Source organism: Sinocyclocheilus anshuiensis, unplaced genomic scaffold (genome assembly GCF_001515605.1).
Source record: "Sinocyclocheilus anshuiensis isolate Anshui unplaced genomic scaffold, SAMN03320099.WGS_v1.1 scaffold487, whole genome shotgun sequence".
Classification (NCBI taxonomy): Eukaryota; Metazoa; Chordata; class Actinopteri; order Cypriniformes; family Cyprinidae; genus Sinocyclocheilus; species Sinocyclocheilus anshuiensis.
In genome coordinates this window covers 2,144,036-2,163,030 of record NW_015548240.1, presented here as the reverse complement: position 1 = coordinate 2,163,030, position 18,995 = coordinate 2,144,036, and the positions used below count along the sequence as shown (strand labels likewise).

The following is an 18,995-nucleotide window of genomic DNA, read 5'->3' as shown; positions in this document are numbered from 1 at the left end:
GCCAACATTCTGTTACACCAAATACACAAAATAATGATCTTTAAAAAAGCATCATATGACCCCTTTAATGCAAAATGCAACCCATTGCTGAAATGTAACCTATTTGGTTGCTCTCCAGAAATGAACAACAAAATTAAATTAATGTGATACAGGAGTATGTGTGTGTGTGTGTATGTGTATATATATATATATATATATGATTAACATTATTTGTTTTTATTAAACATGTAATTTATACATTTTTAATAAAAACTGTTATTCATCTGTATGTATATATGTGTGCCAATGCATACTATAATTTATAATTTAAATATAATTGTCATAAATTGGAATGTATTGTTTGTGTACATACCTGTAATATCAATTCTAATTCATTTTACTGCATTTCATAAAACCAGTATTATAGATATAGCAGGGCTTTCTACTTTTTAAAAAAAAATTGTTTAATCATAATCGATTGTTAGTTTTATTTAATTTTATTTTTAATTGTATTTTTAATTAAATTTTAATTTTTAATTAAATTTTTTTTTTAATTTTATTTTGGGCATTTTTAAATTGGTATTCACTTCGTTTTTTTCTAAAGCAGTATAATCTGTAGCAGATATAATCCAATTACTAAATGTTTCAGTGACTCCTCTTTTTATTTCTCTAATGAAACCTCTTATTGGCTTCACCACTTGAAGAATAGTGAAAAAAGGTGTAACAGTGTCTTGTGGTGCCAAACTCTCCTGTGTGGCTGATTGTCCCTACCTCACGCTGGGGGCTCAGCTAGAATATTTTAAACTCACGTGCGAAAGGGTTAAGTAGAGAGGAGTGGAATATACTTTTACTCTGTCTGTTTTTAGCACTCTTATCCGGGTGACGGGAGGGATTTCTGAGACAGGCCGCTGTCCCCGGGCCGCCCACTGCAGAAATCAGAAACATGGCATCAAAGAAACGCCCGGGCCCCAGCCACGTCTGCTTAAACTCACCACAGCAGCTCTACGTGTAGCCCACTCGGCTCTGACAGAAAACACGCAGCCTGAGCATTTAACGCTCAATGGCGTTCATTTAGGAGTGTAATAATAGCATTCTGCAGTACAGCTGCCAGCTCACTGGTACCTCAAACCTCTATTCAGTGCAAATGTCTGGCTTTGGAGTGTTCTTGACCTTCAGGTTCCACATCTTTGTTGGCTCTCATCTGAATGATAGTATGCTCCGCATTGAACTAAAGTGCTTCTTTTGAACATATTCCCTAATTCAGACACTCATGTTGTTTTTCTCTCTTTTGTTTCCTCTACAGCAAACTCTTCTCTGCTCGGCGGTGGAGGAGGTAAGTGTCTTATCTTACTACATTTTCATTGTAACATCGTTTTGAGATGTTAGGTGGTTTCTCCATGAATTCGACAGTGGAAAACACATCGCCGTCCACTGGCACATGAAATCTGAGTTGTCCAACCATGTCTGTGGTTGCCCATGTGGTCGGTTAATGGAGCAACAGTACCCAGGCCCTCATTTGGAAACATTTCTGCACACATTTTGACATGATTGAAGTAATTACACACAAAACACAAGACATGACAGAAGGAGTAAAGAAGTGTCAGGGTTTGGGGTCAGGAATCAACCTAATTACAACTGGAATTTTGATCCACCTCACTTTTACGGAGGAATCCGTTTAGTCCCCAGATAATGAATGTAGGTCAGTCGTGTGCCCCTTTTCTCACGATCCATTGTTTATCCATCTGTGCCATGGTGTCAGGGAGGGTCCTTCTCCCCTGCCACATCTCGGGAGCAGACCGCGCTTGATTGGGTCCCTCGTGAGGAAGCGATTACCACTCGTGATACACTATCCGTCTCACATCACACTCTCCTTAGTATGGCTCTTATGTTATCTGATGTGTGCTAAAAGCCCCCAAACCCCCGTCTTTCTTCATCGTAGCTCTAGAATAGACCCTTATCAGCCACTGTGACCGATTTCCCTGATTGGAGAAGTGGCGAACAAAAAAAAAACGGGCTGATTAAGGCCAGAGGTCACACGTCTGTGACAAAACTACTTACCACAGCACTTGTCAGTGAATCGCTGTGACCCCCACAACTGGGAGTCAAATGTTTCTTTATTGGCACCTCGTTGTATGTCATCATGGTCCTTTTATTGATTTGTCACAATGCGAAACGTCTCGAGGGCAATTTGGTTTCTTCATTATTTTGCCATAATTGGCTTTTGATATTGGTGTGTGTGTGCACATATGTGTGTAAGGGAGACTATTAGAGGATGTTCATCAGCAGCGGCAGGTGAACGAAGGCTGATGTTTCACTCTGTGGGAATATTTTTGTACCTGAAAAAGATCTGTGAAAGGAAATATGCCTGTTAGCATTGCATCTGGAGGTGTTTTTTTCCCAAACATGTCAGCCTGCAAACAAAACTCACATCCCTGATTTAAAAAAAAAAAGAGCTTATTGTCGTGTTCAGCACTGAAGGGAGTTTAATCAAAGCCCATATCAAGAGCATTGTCTCCCCTAATTGCCATCCCCAGATGCCAGTGCTAGAAAACCAATTAACCCGTAGCTATAAGACATTTGGTGTAGTGTCAAAGAAGATAACAAAAATGCTAATCCATTGGCAACATAAGAAAGCACATGTTAAACTCTGAAAACAGCATGAAGCAGGCACACTAGTTTGGGACGGACCGACGGGGAGATTTTAGGCTTTGTTCACACTGTACTCAAATCCAATTTGGTTTTCACACCCAATCTCTAGGCCAGTTCCTATGTTAATAATGTGAGTGTCAACACAATGCTTTTTACAAACATTTTTTTTTACAGCGAATGTCACATACACTACCGTTCAAAAGTTTGGATCGATAAGATTTTTTTTAAAAATGTGTCTGTTAGCTTTGATCAATTTAACACATCTTTGTTGAATGAAAGTTATAAGGATTAAAAAACTAAAACCTAAAATTGGTAGTTGTAATTGCTACAGGTGAATTTAAGCCTCACAATGTTTCTTCACAGTATGAGAATGAATATTCATTTTGATATTTGCTAAAGATACATTTAGTACAGCATTATTAAATTGTTAGTGTTTTAAAAGATTAAATGAGTTATAAATAATGACAAAAGTATTATTAAAGTAAAGATAGGTTAAAATGCGCCCTGCTAAACAAATAAACATATCTAATATGAAGTGAAATGATAAATAAAATATCCATTTGCTGATATATCATGCATCTCTATCTAAAATAGTATTTGAACACTGCTCTAGTATACATTGTGCAAATAAAAAAAAAAAAAAAAAAAACTTGAAATCTGATTTTTAATCAGTTATTTATTTATTTATTTTTTTTTGCTGTTCAAACTACAAAAATGAAACTAATTTGGGTAGGATGCACCAAAAATTCTGAATTTCTCAGAAGTGTAATCCTTTGGCAATAATTGCAAAACCAAAGCAAAAGCAGTCTGACATGAGCAAAGCTCATTCTATGGTTTGAATGATGAACCAGGTAGCAAGAGTTCTTTGGCTTTTATCTTTTGGAGACTTCAATCTAAGGCGACTTTTCTCCCAGTTTTTAATCTGTCTCTCCTGTTTCACTCGAGACAAAGCTCTTCATTTCTTTCTCACTCTCTCCAGTCTAAAAAAAAAAAATCTTGTATGTCCTGGGTGGCTTTATCTCTTGACCCTACGATATCAGCAATGGGGCGGCAGATACACAAAGCTGTTTTATTTTCTCCCCCTTTCCTACTGCCTATCGTTTATCGAGGTGAGGACCTCCATCTGTGATGATTTCATCTCATTCGCTACTCTTCAGAAAGAAAGACTTAGGCTTCCTCTTATCTCTTTTTCTAGTTTTCCCTGCTCTTGTTTTGCTTTCTAATGACCTCTGGCAGAAACGCTCACTCTCTAATGTAAATAGAAGGGACAGTTTCTACTGTACGGAGCTTTGAACTCTGGGTGGGGCAAAAGGTCACGGTCATTTAAATGTCTAGTAAACTGTTTTGATGTTTTAGGCTTTAGCGTACCAGCATTTAGGGATGCACGATTATGACAAAAATCATAATTGTCAATTATTCCCTTGAAAACTAACTGAAAAACATTTATTGCTTTTCTATAGTATTAAGCCTCAAATGTCAACTATACATTGGATTGGTTTCTTCTTTAAATTATAAAAAAAAGTAAAAATGTGAATGGTATTATAGTGTTATACTAAAATTAAAACAATGGAAAAACCCTTAAGATAACATGTAGAATGAAAAACGATTAATTGCCGCTTTGAACGATTGCGTAATTGTGGCATCCATAATTGTAATCGTGATTAGAAATTCGATTAATTGTGCAGCCCTACCAGCATTCCACCCAGTTTTTGACTCTCACAGGGTTTCATAGCTGCGACTGAGTGGTTTCCTGTTGTTGAGCCGCAACACACAACAAACTCGATTAAAATACAATTGGTGTGGTCAGCAAAGTACGTTATTTAGTTCTCACTTTAAATGGGCATGATTAAATCTAGTAATTTTCCTTAATCTAAATGATCTCTGGTTAACATAAGTGCTCATAAAAAACCCCAAAACAAAACAGAATGTGTTTTTCACTTAGAGTTACTCACAACTGATCGCAGTATCTTGACGTTTGCTTTGTAGTAATTGAAGCAGTTTGAGATGCATCTGGTTATATAAACTGTTTGGTGTTATTTGATAGCTGGGTGTTGATGGAGTCCTGATGGGTTACGCCTGATATAAACAAGTCCTGATGTCTATCAGTCTGGTTCTTGGTGTAGAACACAATGATTTAGCTTTTTACTTGGCTACGAATCTTCAGTAGTGGAGATAACTTTGATGTCTTCATCCAGAGGGGATATTGGCTCGTTTGCATTCTGACTGAAACGATTTTGCCTGTTTAGATTATTCCCTTGAAATTGTAATTGCGATTATTAATTACGATTATCACAATTTACATTGAATGATGTTTATACCATTGTTTGATGCAACTGCATGCCGTATTTTTATATGAAAATAAACGAGCTGAAAACACTCTTAACTGAAAAACTTTGAGTGCTTTTCTATAGTATTAAGCCTCAAATGTCAACTATACATCGGATTGGTTTCTTCTTTAAATTATAAAAAAAGTAAAAATATAAATGGTATTATAGTGTTATACTAAAACTAAAATAAAAAAATGGAAAAACCCTTAAGATAACATGTAGAAAGAAAACAAAAAGAAGCATCTTAAGCACAGAATAACATAAGTGGACTTTGAACGATTAATTGCCGCTTTGAACGATTACGTAATTGTGGCATCCATAATTGTAATCGTGATTAGAAATTCGATTAATTGTGCAGCCCTACCAGCATTCCACCCAGTTTTTGACTCTCACAGGGTTTCATAGCTGCGACTGAGTGGTTTCCTGTTGTTGAGCCGCAACACACAACAAACTCGATTAAAATACAATTGGTGTGGTCAGCAAAGTACGTTATTTAGTTCTCACTTTAAATGGGCATGATTAAATCTAGTAATTTTCCTTAATCTAAATGATCTCTGGTTAACATAAGTGCTCATAAAAAACCCCAAAACAAAACAGAATGTGTTTTTCACTTAGAGTTACTCACAACTGATCGCAGTATCTTGACGTTTGCTTTGTAGTAATTGAAGCAGTTTGAGATGCATCTGGTTATATAAACTGTTTGGTGTTATTTGATAGCTGGGTGTTGATGGAGTCCTGATGGGTTACGCCTGATATAAACAAGTCCTGATGTCTATCAGTCTGGTTCTTGGTGTAGAACACAATGATTTAGCTTTTTACTTGGCTACGAATCTTCAGTAGTGGAGATAACTTTGATGTCTTCATCCAGAGGGGATATTGGCTCGTTTGCATTCTGACTGAAACGATTTTGCCTGTTTAGCACTGAGGTTTCAAGTAGACCACCCAGACAAATCACAGCAGTTTTGGTGATGCTTCAACTTTGTATGGTTGTGTGAGACCAGAGTATGGAGTGGAGTGGAAGTGATAGCAGTTACATATCCCGCTCAAAACATTCTATCACTTTTCTGCAGTATAAGTATACCATAGTTAGCACTGTTACTACTGCACTGCATTGTGTTCACTAATGTGTTATTTTTTTTTATTTATATATCTTTTAGTTTTACCATGAATGTTTTAGCAATTTAGCAGGAATAATAAAATTAAATAATGTGGAATATGCAATTTCCATATATGAATTATGCATATATGTGAAAGCAACACAGTGATATATCTTTTTAAATTCCATTCAGAATGTCTAATTGTATTAATTTAAATATAGAAATGTATATTACATTACATTATACTACTTGACTATACTATACTTTAAAAAAAAGATCTCATTCAAGTATATTCGGATTTTTTTTCTAAATGTGAGTATGACTGTAATTTGGTCCAGTGAAGTTCCAGATTCTCCTTGCTGGAATAAGGACATGTCATGTTCCATACTTGAATTATGTCTCCTTATTCTGAGCTATGGAGCAGTAGGTCGCTTAACCTTGCAAAAAGCAATTAAGACCGTGTGTGTTGCCAGCAACATCCGTTAGCCTGCGGGCATTAATCGTTTTATTTTTTTGGGGGGTGAAAGTGACTCCATTGACAGAACACAACCATTGGATAGCTTTTTAAATTGCTTTTTCACACATTAAAGCAGCCTATTGATAGCTGACGGCTTGCACAAGTGCCATGTTGGGATTTGCTAATTCTTAGAGACATTGGATTCATGTGTGGATGTGTACTGTTCTGTATTTTTTCCAAATTGGCTGCAAGACGTGTACTGTATAGAGTTTCTATTTTGGTCTTATTCAGCTCATGTTATTATTGTTTCATCACGTACATATCCATGGAGCCTATACCAGATGTACATTCAGTTTCATTTCAAAGATTATATTTTAACAATGCGATCACAACTGAAGGGTTTGGTTTAGTCAGATTTCAGACAATTTGTTTGGGCAAATCCCAGTGTGCAGTGTTTTCACAGACTATTGTGGACGACCAAAGAATCATTGGGAATTTAAAAAACACATTTTTTGAGAACATGTTTTTGCATGGAAATATCTAAAAATGGATAATACATTATTTTTCTCCAAGATGTGCCCAAATCATTCATGATAAAAAATTTTTTTACATTACATTAGTTAATGCATTTAGTGTCATGCAATAGTAAACAATACTATTACAACATCTATTAATGGTTAATTTCTGTATTCTACACATTACATACATTTTTAACATTTCAAGTTGTAAAAAAAAACATTAATGTATTGCGACCATAAATTAACAATGAACAAAAGTGTATTTATAAATTAACATTAATCTAAATTAATACATGTTGTAATAAAAAATGTTGTTCATTGTTAGTTTATGATACTTAATGCATTAACTATTAACAAATTGAATCTTATTGTAAATAAACATTTTTATGCAGTGAGATTTATCTTACCTGATTGTGAAAGGGAAAACCTGAAGTGGATTTGAGTGAGTGATTACATAATGCTTATGAGTGGGGAGGGGAAAATGCTGTCATTCCACTCCACTCACATACTTTGTCCTCTACCCATCCAGTCTCTCTCAATATGAATATCATTTTCAGAGGGCAGTTTAGACCATACACATTTGTAAACAGTCTCCCTTTGGTGTTTTGATCTGGTGCTGAATGCAGCCAGTCGTCTGTTTTTCACTTTGCAGGGGTGAAAGTGAGAGCAGCCTCTCTCTTTCATCTCACCGGCTGTCTCTCTCATATCAAATCAACATGATTTCACTGTTTCATCCTTGTGTGCTTGCGTGAACCCTTGCGCAATTCATCCATCCTTTCATCTTTGCAATTAATACAGAACATCGTGAATCGCACTTCATCTTCAGGTTACCTCAGTATTGCTTAGTAGCTAATATATCATCAGTGCTTAAAACGGTTTCATCCATGCACCTGCAGCGAGGCAGCTTTTATCCATGTTGAGCTCACTGGAACAAAAGCACCCCACCTGCCACTTTAGCTACAACCACATCCATGCTCCAATTAAAGCCTGAAATGATGCAAAACCCATCCTTTTGTCCCAACTCTTACTAAAACATCCTCCACATGTGGCTGTCAAAAGGCAAACGGCAGCATGTGGATACATCTAATGGATCTCAACAAGGCTATTTTACTCTTTGATAGAGATGCTTGTTACACAAGCACATGAATGTGTATTCTTCTGGAGGGGAGAGTTTTACCCATAATCCCTTACTGCATGCTTGTTCACAGGTTTTTGTAGGAGGATCCTGAAATAGGCTCTGCTATCACACTCTGGCCCAATCAGCAGTGATGGATGGACTAATTGATGGGAAATTATCACACCATTAGTTTTTGGGCTACTTCAGTGAGCGCTATATTTAGATGTGCTGATGTGTTATGGTATCTTGGAGAAGGCAGTTTTTTAGGGCCTTTTTATTTATCATCAAAATATGCGTCAGAAGATTTTTTTTTTTTGAGGCTGCTGAGCCAAAGGATGTTCTCAGATGAGTGGCTTTTTTAAAACCAGACATTATAAGTATAATATTGTCAAAATACACAAAATATTACATAATATAAATTTTATACATACATTTATATATGTAATATTATTATATTTACAATAACTATATACTAATGGTAATGGTGTTCTGAGCGTTTTTTTTCTGCTCATTATGTGATTGCTAGGGTGCTGTGGCTAGTTGCTAGAATAAATAGCCACCCTCTGGTCATATTTTCATAGTATTCAAGTCCTTAGTTGTGGCTCATATTCTTCTTTAAATATAAGGATTTTTTTCACGCTCATTTTATCATCCGCCATTGTTTGGAAAAATTCTAGCCAGCAACGATCTAGATGCATTAATTGCTCAATTTGAAAAAGACCTTAGCAAACCTTACTACAAAATGCACATATACAATTATAAAGATGAACAAATTAATGACATTATTAGCCAATATATTGCAAGGAAGTTATTTTCCCCCTCTAAAGCTTCATGAAGGACACATTAATGCAGGTGTCAGACAAGGTGGCAGGTCTACTGTCACATCTCGGTTAAAGTGCGGGGTTTCTGCCGCCAATGCTGGGCTCAGTGTTCGCATCACTGTTCCCTAGAACTGATGAATCATTCATCTGTGTCTCCACACATAAATCTCCCCACTGTCATCCCGTCGCCATCGGCAACCATGTCATTAGTTAGTCAATGGCATCGCTTGGGCTCTGTATGCACGATGCCAGGAAAGTGTTTTAACTTTTACCAGCAAATTTATGTCCACACACACACACATGAATTACTCCTAAATCTTTCATTTGGTGAAGTAAAAATAAGGATAAATTATTGAAACGCCCACTATTTACTGGTTACAGGTGCAGGTTTTTTATATCGCACGATCCAACTATTGGAGGATGTGCAGTATTTAGCTTTTCAGAGTAAATGTCAACAGACACTCCATGACATTCTCGTGCAGCTTACATCTTCCAGCAAACACCTGAACAAACTACTTCACCAGAGCCCTTCATTCCCATGGGAATAACCCTGTTGGGGCTTGTAAATGGTTTTCCCTTCACACATTCACAGTAAACAATCGTGATCCCAGGAAATCATGATCCAAGTAATGATGTTTGTGGAAAGCCTGAGTCATTTGTTTGAAATACACCAACAGTATACACAGTTTTTTTTGTTTCACAGCTTATTTCTGATGTTTGCACTTCTGTTGTGTATGTGACGTGTAATGTGTGTGCGTTTCAAATGTGCAAATCTGTAATTTGCTCTGTTATTAGATACCTGCAACCTCCAGCACACTAGAGAAAATCTGTGACTGGTATCTAAAATTTTATCTCTGTGCTTGTGGAGAAAATATCCTCGAGGGAATATCTACCTCCAGTTTGACCCGTGACAACATATTATTTGAGGAAGAGATCCACAGGACTGGAGGTAACAGATTTCAAGGCCTGTGTGACGCATAGATAGGTGTTTTACCATGTCATCGAGAAATGGGTTGGATAAGTTGTTATTATTGTTCCTCTATGACACATCAGAACAGTCGAGTGCAGGAGCATCCTCCCATCCCTTCCACATTATTCTGGGTCAATCACTGAGATTTCAGACAAAACCGAACATTCCCTTTCTGAATGTCACTTCAGATTTGGCTCTGAAAAGCCTCGTATTTGGTGCTGCGGTCGCTGAGCCTCGCTGGCTTTGCCCACTGGGAGTCATTTTTGTTTGGAGGATGAGTTGTCCTGTCAGTTTACTCATTGGTCAGTTTTTGCATCCTCTAGCCCTTGGCTGCGGACAAAATGTATCCTGACAGTTTTAGGAGCAGTGAGGAACAGTCACCACAAGAGCACCATAGTCTCACAAACAGGCCACTTCGCAGACCTAGCATGATAGTCACCCACAATCCCTTTAACGCTGGTTTGATCGGTCAAATCGATGGCCGCTTTTAATGTCGCAAATGGACTGTTTTGAAAAAAGGCCCAATCGGATTGAATTATATTACTTTGTCTATCACTCCAGAAAGCGGTGGTTTACAAAAGCAAAGCACTTTAGTGAGGTTTCACTGAAACTTCATGATAAAGAAAGTTTTTGAGGTAGTTAGCCAATTAATTAGTAGTGATTTTTGAATGTTTTTAAAAAGGGGGATGACAGAGGGGTCAATATGTGAGCGGAAGGGCCAAAATAAACACCTCGATATGGTTCTTTAAATGTGGGTTCAAGACCCCATGCTAATTATTTTATTTTCAAGAAATGTAAGAAAGTCAAGGTGACAAAATTAAAGTTTAGTCAACAATATGAAATGATTAGATATAAATATTCATCATTTAATTCATCAACCCCTTACCAGACGGCACAGTGAATAAAAGGCCCATTATCGGAATAACCTTCATAAAAAGACAATCTTTTACAGAGACTCAGAATATAAGAATATACTGTTTAATAATAACCAGGTTACATCAAGTAGGCCTATTCAAACTACAGACTATTATTTAATACCAACTTAAACTATTTAAAAATGTACTGGTATTTTAAAATTTAAAAGGACCACTTTTGAGATTAAGAACTTCATTAGTTGCCTTTCCATTGATATGTTTGCCCTCCCTTAATGTTTTTTACGTAATTGAACTCTTGTGTTCAGACCATCAAATAAAATTTAATTCATTACAAATATTATTTATGTAAATGCATCTTCAACTGGAATAAATTCAACACTATAATCAGAAGACAATCGGCCACTGTTGGCTAATAGATGGCTAAATAGATAAGCATGATCTGATGTGATGTGCCCATATACTCACAAAGCATTTATGTGATCTTTATCACCGAGATGAACATTAAGCCCGTCTGGTGCACAAAGCATTAACTCAAGCATAGGATTAAACAGATTTGGGACAAAAACCATTAGGTTCAGTGTTATTAGCTTTTAATGGGCTAGAGTTAGCCACAGAGCTATGGAGTATGGAGCAGGATGCTTTCTCTAAAGTGAACAGATTCAGAAGATTTTAGTAATTACTACAAATTAATTCAATTTTAAATGGAATTTACTACAATTCTCAAGTGAAGTGTGAAGCAGACCACATTATCTGCACAGGCAGGAGACCGGGATCACTGAAGGGTTGTATTTGGACGTTCTTAATGACGCCAATACAAAAGAAAACATTAGTATTCGTTCAAACCCCAGTCTTGTAAAATGCCAGCGTCCATAGGAAGCAATTAGTTTCAAGCGTGAAACAATGTTTGAATGTGTCTCTAATATGTGTGTGAGTATGTTTACATGGACACACAACATCACAACAGTGTCTTAATGCGGGATGTCGTATTTGTTGGTTCTTCTGTGAAAGTACAAAGGCTGTAATTATGACAGATGTCAAAACTGTCTGAAAAACTTCCCAGATTACTAGAACAAAAGCTCAAAAAGACATATTATCCAAGACCCTTGGTATTTACGCAGACTGACTCACGATAAAAGTGCGTCTTCTATCTAAGTAGATGGTCTTTTTACAGCATCTGTTGTGTCTCTATTTATGCCGTGATATTAAAAAGAAAAAACAGAAAGGGGTGGAGATTTCGGGGTTTGGGGGTGTTGGGCAATGAAGGGGGTTGTGGGTTCAACATTGTGCTGAATGTGTCAATGAGCAGACACAGACCAGGAGTCGTGCCCTTTAGCCAAACCGTAACCGACTGTCAGCCTTTCGGTGCGTCTCAAGAGGCTGTGCTAGTTAGCGCTATCTGTCAGGTTTTGCTCTCGCCAACAAATGCTGTGTTTCTGCCCTGAGATGGAGCAGAGGAGAGAAGGGGAGCTCTAGAGAGAAGCTGTCATCTTTTTCTTCTCTCTCCCTCTCTTTCCTCTGTTACCGATGCGAGAGAGGTCATCTTTCCTTCTGGATATTCCGCTGGTGAAGACTGTCCTGGAGAATGCCGCATCTGTCTAGAGAGTGTCACTCAAGCAAAACAGAGACAGCTCCCACGGGGCAGAATGAATTCATTCATGCCGTTAACCCCACGGTACCACCAGCCCTGCTGTCTGGGGCCGACATGTTACACACACACACACACACACACACACACACACACACATATGTGCACATACATCCATGTCTGTGTAGGTCTCCAAGGGATAATAGGTGCCTCTGAGGGAGAAGCAGTGAGACTGGACTCCTGCATTTGTGTGCGTTCCGTGTTTCATGTATAACTTTTCAAAAACTAAACCTCCCCAACTGTACCTTACCACAGTGAGAAAAATCCTATATTACTCAAGTTTTACTCAAATATGCTGTAGTCCAGATTTGAATTCAGAATTGAATGTGACAAGAAGATTGTGTAGCATGATTGCTATCTTCCTTGCAATATATTGGCTAAGATTGTGCTAGCACAAAATAAACATACAGCACAAGCTGTATTCTGATTCCCAAAACAAATTACTTTGATCTAGTGAATCACTAACATGCTATACAACCAGTGTAGACTGGTTAATGAAGAAATTACTCTTTATAGTCCAAATCGAGAAACAAATGATTTGCATGGTTTGATTCTTTTATGTGAATCAAAAGTATTTAGTGAAACTATTGTAGACCAATTCAAGAACAGATGACTCTTTTGATCTGATTCTTTTTAGCGAATCAAAAACACTAAGTGTAAACAGTATAGTTTCTGGTTCTTTTAGGGCCTGTTTACACCTGGTCACTTCATGCGTTTTCTCTGATCAGATGTTTATCTGATTTGTTAAAACGTTTCCATTTACACTTGGCCACATAAATGTGTATTCGCAAAACGGATTTAAATCCGGTCTTCAATTCCCGCACTATATGCAAATTTTACAGAGTTCACGTCAATGAAAGCAACAGATATGCACTGCATTTTATGCTATTTTATTCATTATCAGCCAATTTCAAGATCAAAGACTGCAACAGGAGAGAGCGCGGCATCAGCACTGGAAAGATAGGTTAGTCTCACTACTTTTAATGAAGATGATTGTGTGTTGAGCGTCTGCGACTTACTTTCAGTTTAATTTGAGGCAGTTTGTGCGTCAGCTAACCAGAGTGTAACCAGATGCATTTACACTTGACCAGTTTCGTCTGGAATGTGGTAGGGCTGCACGATTAATCGCATGCATTTACTACACAGAGCCGTAGATCATTGACAAGCTACGCAATATTGTGTTCATAATCGCAGGTGATTTATCTCGCTTGTCAGTGAACAACGGCTCTGTGTAGTAAATGCCGCTCCATCTGAATGCACGTGATGGAGATTTACTACTAATCACAGAACCGGCTTTACTGATGAGATGCGCATGACAGTCGCATGCAATTAATCGTGCAGCCCTAGAATGCGGCCCAGACCACCTCCTGAAGTTGTTTGAGCGATCGGATTTAAATGCATCCTGAAAGCGTTTCGGAGGTCATTTACACCTGGTCTTTTCATGATCGGATAGTTATTCCGATCAGATAAAAAGCATGAAGTGACCAGGTGTAAATAGGCCCTTAATGAATTGAACAAGAAGACTCACAAGTTACTTGTTTTAATCAGTCTTGACAAATCCTTCACTGAATGAACTCACTGAACTCCAAGTTATTATTTTCTTTTAGTGATGTTCCTATTGAAATAAAGCATGTGTACTTACGTCAGTACAATTACTGACTGATTAATAAAATGTTTTAATTAAAATATCATTTATTTAAATGACCCTTAAACTTGCATATGGACAATGAGTCAGTAATCATACTGATTTAGGATGCACAAACTGTATAACTACAGGAAACTACATGAGCCAGTGTATACATAATGGAACAGTTCATCCAAAAATAAATGAAAAGGATACCATCATTTATAATCAATTCATATTTGATGTCTTTCACATAAAATGCTATATTGCTTAAACACTTTTACAACTGTGAGTAATTGGAGTACTCTGAAACACCCTGGAAGCTCTGGTATGAAAGGTGCGGGTGCTTAGTGAGAAAGACAGGATGAGGGAATGAGGAGGAAGTGAGAAGAAGAGACAGGGAAAACAAGATTTAGAGGAAAGGGGCAGTTAGGAAGTTGGTTAAAACGTTGTGATGTGGGGAGCCCACAGATGGAGGATGTTATCTTAAGCAGGGTGGAAAATAAGCCTGAGAAACAGATTTTGTGAGGAATGAAGCGGCGAGGCCCAGTCGGGGGGAAGGGACAAAGTTTTTTGGCAGGTGAGGGGATTTATGAGCCGAAGAATAGATATTAGCAAAAGAGAAATTTTCTTCAACATTACTATCTGCAGCTCTTAGTCCTAATTGGCTCTTATCTCTCAGTATCTGTAAACAGTCCGCTCTGTGAACTGCGAAATGGAGAAAGACATGGGGAGAGCACTCACTGAAATATTCTCCATAAATGAGATTTATATTCATTACATTTCCAGAGTGGCTGTTTTAATTTGTCAGTCACCAGGAACCTTATCGTTCAAACCATTAAAGGCTTTCAAATAGTGTCTGGATCCCAATGGCCAACCAAAACATAAAGACAATTTCTCTTCATGTTCCTCATAGCTAAAAAAAAAAAATAGTTTCTGACCATTTGTTTGATTGTCTCAGGAGAACAAAGTTGAAATATAAAAACAATTTAAAGGGGAAAGATGAGATTAATATGAACTAATTAAGTTTTCGGTTCCTTCAGCTGCTGCAGTTTGTGTTTGTAGAGCAAGTAATTAATTGGCTGAATAATAATGACACTTCTAATGCAGTATAAGATGTGTTTCTTCCACAATGTATTTTTTTTACACTTTTGAAAGTCAACTAATAAAACTGAATCATGTGGAGGAGTGGACGCAATTGTTTTTTTTTTTTTTTTTTTTTAATTGAGCAAGCACATTTTTTTAAACTGTTGACTAGCCCAGTTGTTCTTCATTTATTGGCCATTAAAAATAGCATACTTTAAAATGTCATACTTTTTTTTTCTTTTCACTCTTTATGATTTGAGGCTTTCCGGCCTGGATAAGTCATATTCTCATATATATATATATATATATATATATATATATATGTATATGTAATGATGAATCACATTGAACATTGAATCACATCTGTTTATAATCAAAAGTGATGACTGAAGATTAATTGATCAATAAATAAATTATGCAAATCATTGAGCTTGAATCACCTAAGTTACAGAAGTCATTCAACTTTAAGTCATAATGAAAGCCTTTTAAGCCCATTTAATTGTAGGGATGTGATGGCAATATTTGCATACTGAATTGCGATTGGTCTTCTATATTGCATCTATTTAACCCTTTTTGGCTCCTTTACCGCAAATACTCTCATACACCGCTGACAGAAAGCAAAACGCCTGCTGTGTGTCAATCAGCTTTGATGTAACATTTCATTTATACACAGCTCAAACCCTGATATAAAACAGCATAATACTTTAACACTGTTATTTTTCTGCATTTCAAGCACTGGGATTTTCTACATGAAATGCAAATCTAGCCTTTAGTTATAATATGAAATAAAACGCCCAATAATTGTGACTATTATCCCAGTTGTGCAAGTATAAAAGTACCATCAACAGAATTGCACAGGAAAGCTTTTCCATTAGAAAAGTACTAGTTCCGCACACTGCTGTGTGAATAGGAGGTGGGCTGTGCCTGGTTTGGCCTGCATCTCGCTTTTATCCCTACTGTGTGGCTAAATGAACTCCAGAGGTGGGCCACCATGACTGTGTGAAGTCTGCACTTACACCTGGGTCCTCGGCGGGCCCCTGTGGACCAGAGACCCCAGCTGGAGACAGGCTTAAGAGGAGATCAGTGTTTATGAGGTGGGTGGTACGGCCACGGTGGTCCTACTCCTGTGACCGAAGTGTCTCTCTGTATTTGTAGTGTGGACTTGTATACGTTTACACAGCTCTGTAACCTTGAAAGCGCGGGATCAACTGCTGCCGTCCCTTCAGTGTTGTTTGAAGTGCCGTGGTGTTTTGTTTTTTTTGGCCCTGAAACACTCTTCAAAGAGCTTTGGCTTTGCCCCCTGATAGACTGCAGAGAAGCTGTTTACACAGCACAGAGTTTGAAGTCTGCGAGAGTCTGTGTGAGTGATTGTTTGCTCTCAGGTGATCCTGCAGCACACTGGTAAGGAGGTGACCAGTGATGAGAACGTGTCCCACAGTAGAGATACAAAGCAAAATGCAATTGGTCATTTTTGATGGTTATTTAAAATACATTTATTGTATCCATCCTATTTTTCCTGTAAAAGCGGGCGTGGCCATAAATTGTATGCACTGCTTTTTTAGCTGTTTTTTTTTTAGCTGTACAAAACAGCTCATTTTGCTGCTTGATATTGAAAACTGCTTACCATATTATTTTAACTTAAATAACTGGAAGTCTTGCACATTCACAAAAAACGGCTTACTTCCACTTTGAAAAATAAGGTTGTAAATGTTTGTTTATATGTAAAAATTATTATACATTAAATACATTACATATTTAATTAAATATTTACAGTCCTTAATGCATTGAATGTTATATTTCAGTGTAGCACAGAAATAAATATTTGATATTTAAAACTGAATTTTTTTTTTTTTATTAGTAGAAGAAAATATAACATGAATCTCGTTATCTGTCTAGCTAAATTTTAGATTATTCGCTTAAATATTGTAAATGAATGCATATTATTATTATTATTTAAATTTTGGTTTTAAATAAAGTCCCCTTTTTAAGGACCCCTCATATTAAATATATGGTTACAGGTGTTGATTTATCGGCTTTATAGAAAAGCTTCAAAAGTATTCTATCTAAGAAATCACATCAAATTTGAAGTCCTCAAATGAATGTTTGTGTTGTGTGTGCTTTTGTTCATTTGTACTGTACCCCATGTCACACCCTTGGTTTTGTGTTAATGAAGCTGTCTTACCTGTAGTAGGTTATTTGTTGAGATCGATTCAGGCAAGGGGGTCCACAGACCTTGGATGAGTCCTGACTGCAGTGCAGTTGTTAATAGTTTATTAACTGTGCCCTGATTAGATAAGAACAATGACTGAGTGAAATATGTTCCTCTGTTCTGTCATTGGCCGGTCACCTCCCCTCCTCTGTTTTTAACTAAACACCCTCAGTGGCCGAGGAAACACATAACAGTTGTTTAAAGTCTATAAAATGTGTAATTGTCTAGCAATGTAGTTATACATTAAGATCTTCAAAAAAGAAAGATGGTTTATTTTTCTTGTTTGTGTTGTTTTGAAGAGACTCTGTTACGTCTTGTTACGTCTGTTGTAAAAGTGTTTTTCAATAAGCAGGGCTGTGAACTCTCAATAGGAGGTGGCTGAGATCTCTGAAGGTAAACCACCATGATGCGGATGGTCCCTTTGATCGCACAAAAAGCACATTACAGCCAAGTCCGCTCCAGCAGAGAGCAGATGGCCATTAAATTTTCCGTTTTATTTTTACAGCCTTTTTTTTACTTAAACGTGCCTTGAAGATTTATAAGTCCTTTTATCACAGTCATTTAGGAGGCAGAGCACGCTGATTAGAAACATTCAGCATGCAATAACAAGAAGAGAAATGTTTCATAAATGCTTATCAGAATCACTCATCTTGTCTGTAATTCCCTTCACGCTCAAACCCCTTCCCTGTTTCGAGTCCTGTGTCTTGACAAAGCAAAGACCAGCAATAGACTGGCTGTGTGAATCTGATTAAGCCTGATTGTCTGGGCTTTGAACTAGGAGGAAATATATAGCGTTGCCTATAATCTGGGCCGCAGTAGTTTATTGGAGAATAATATGAGTCTTTGTTTGGTTATTTTGTGCAGGAGGTCGCGGCCAGTGTGTTTAAGTGCAGTTCATGAAAGAGAAAAGCACACGTTTACAGCTGTGTTTAGTTACTGTAGCGCACACTCTCACTGGATTATAGCACGCCGCTTCCGCAGGTCTGCTCAGACGACAAGCTGCGAATGTCACACCTCCATTCAAGCGTGCCGCAAATACTCGTTAATCTTCATGTCAATCTACACAGGCGTGTGGGTCTAATTACCCCAACTTGATTAGTCACAACGTGGAAAGGAAAAAAAATCACTTTAATAATGTCTGCCCTGTGCTCGCCTTGGCGCTAACTGACCACCTGGGAGTAGGGATAAGAGGGAAAATACAATTAAAACCCAAGACATTTTTCTATATAAACAATTGGGTGACCGAACAGCCTAAAAATGGCAAGGAAGAGTAGCATTATGGACATAAACGATAGCCTGACCTACTTTGCAATCTGTGTCTAGCTGTCTTTGATAACTTTTAATTTACTGCGAGAATAAGAGTGGCTTATCCTCTTACAGCAAATAGAATATGATCAGACTATCTTTTGTGATAGAACGAGACCACATCTGTGGTTTGGTTAACTACGTGTTGGAATATTATGAAGCATTATTACGCAGAACGAATAGGGTTCTTTTGGATCGGGCCCAGCGCCGGGATTGCAGCCACAATTCCATGTCCACCAGATTTCTGCATGGCAGTATTATCTGTGAAAATACCCTGTGGAGTTTGTTCCTTTCTTCTCCTTGTCTGACGCCACAG

At 37.5% G+C, this 18,995-nt stretch overlaps 1 protein-coding gene across 1 annotated transcript in view; it reads left to right on the top strand.

Annotated features, from left to right (window-relative positions):
- macrod2 (mono-ADP ribosylhydrolase 2) overlaps window positions 1–18,995 on the top strand; it is a 606,396-nt gene that overhangs the window by 163,650 nt on the left and 423,751 nt on the right. The window contains exon 4 of the mRNA XM_016442374.1: window positions 1,283–1,312. Coding sequence (XP_016297860.1) covers window positions 1,283–1,312 — 30 coding nt within the window. The remainder of the gene's footprint in view (window positions 1–1,282; window positions 1,313–18,995) is intronic.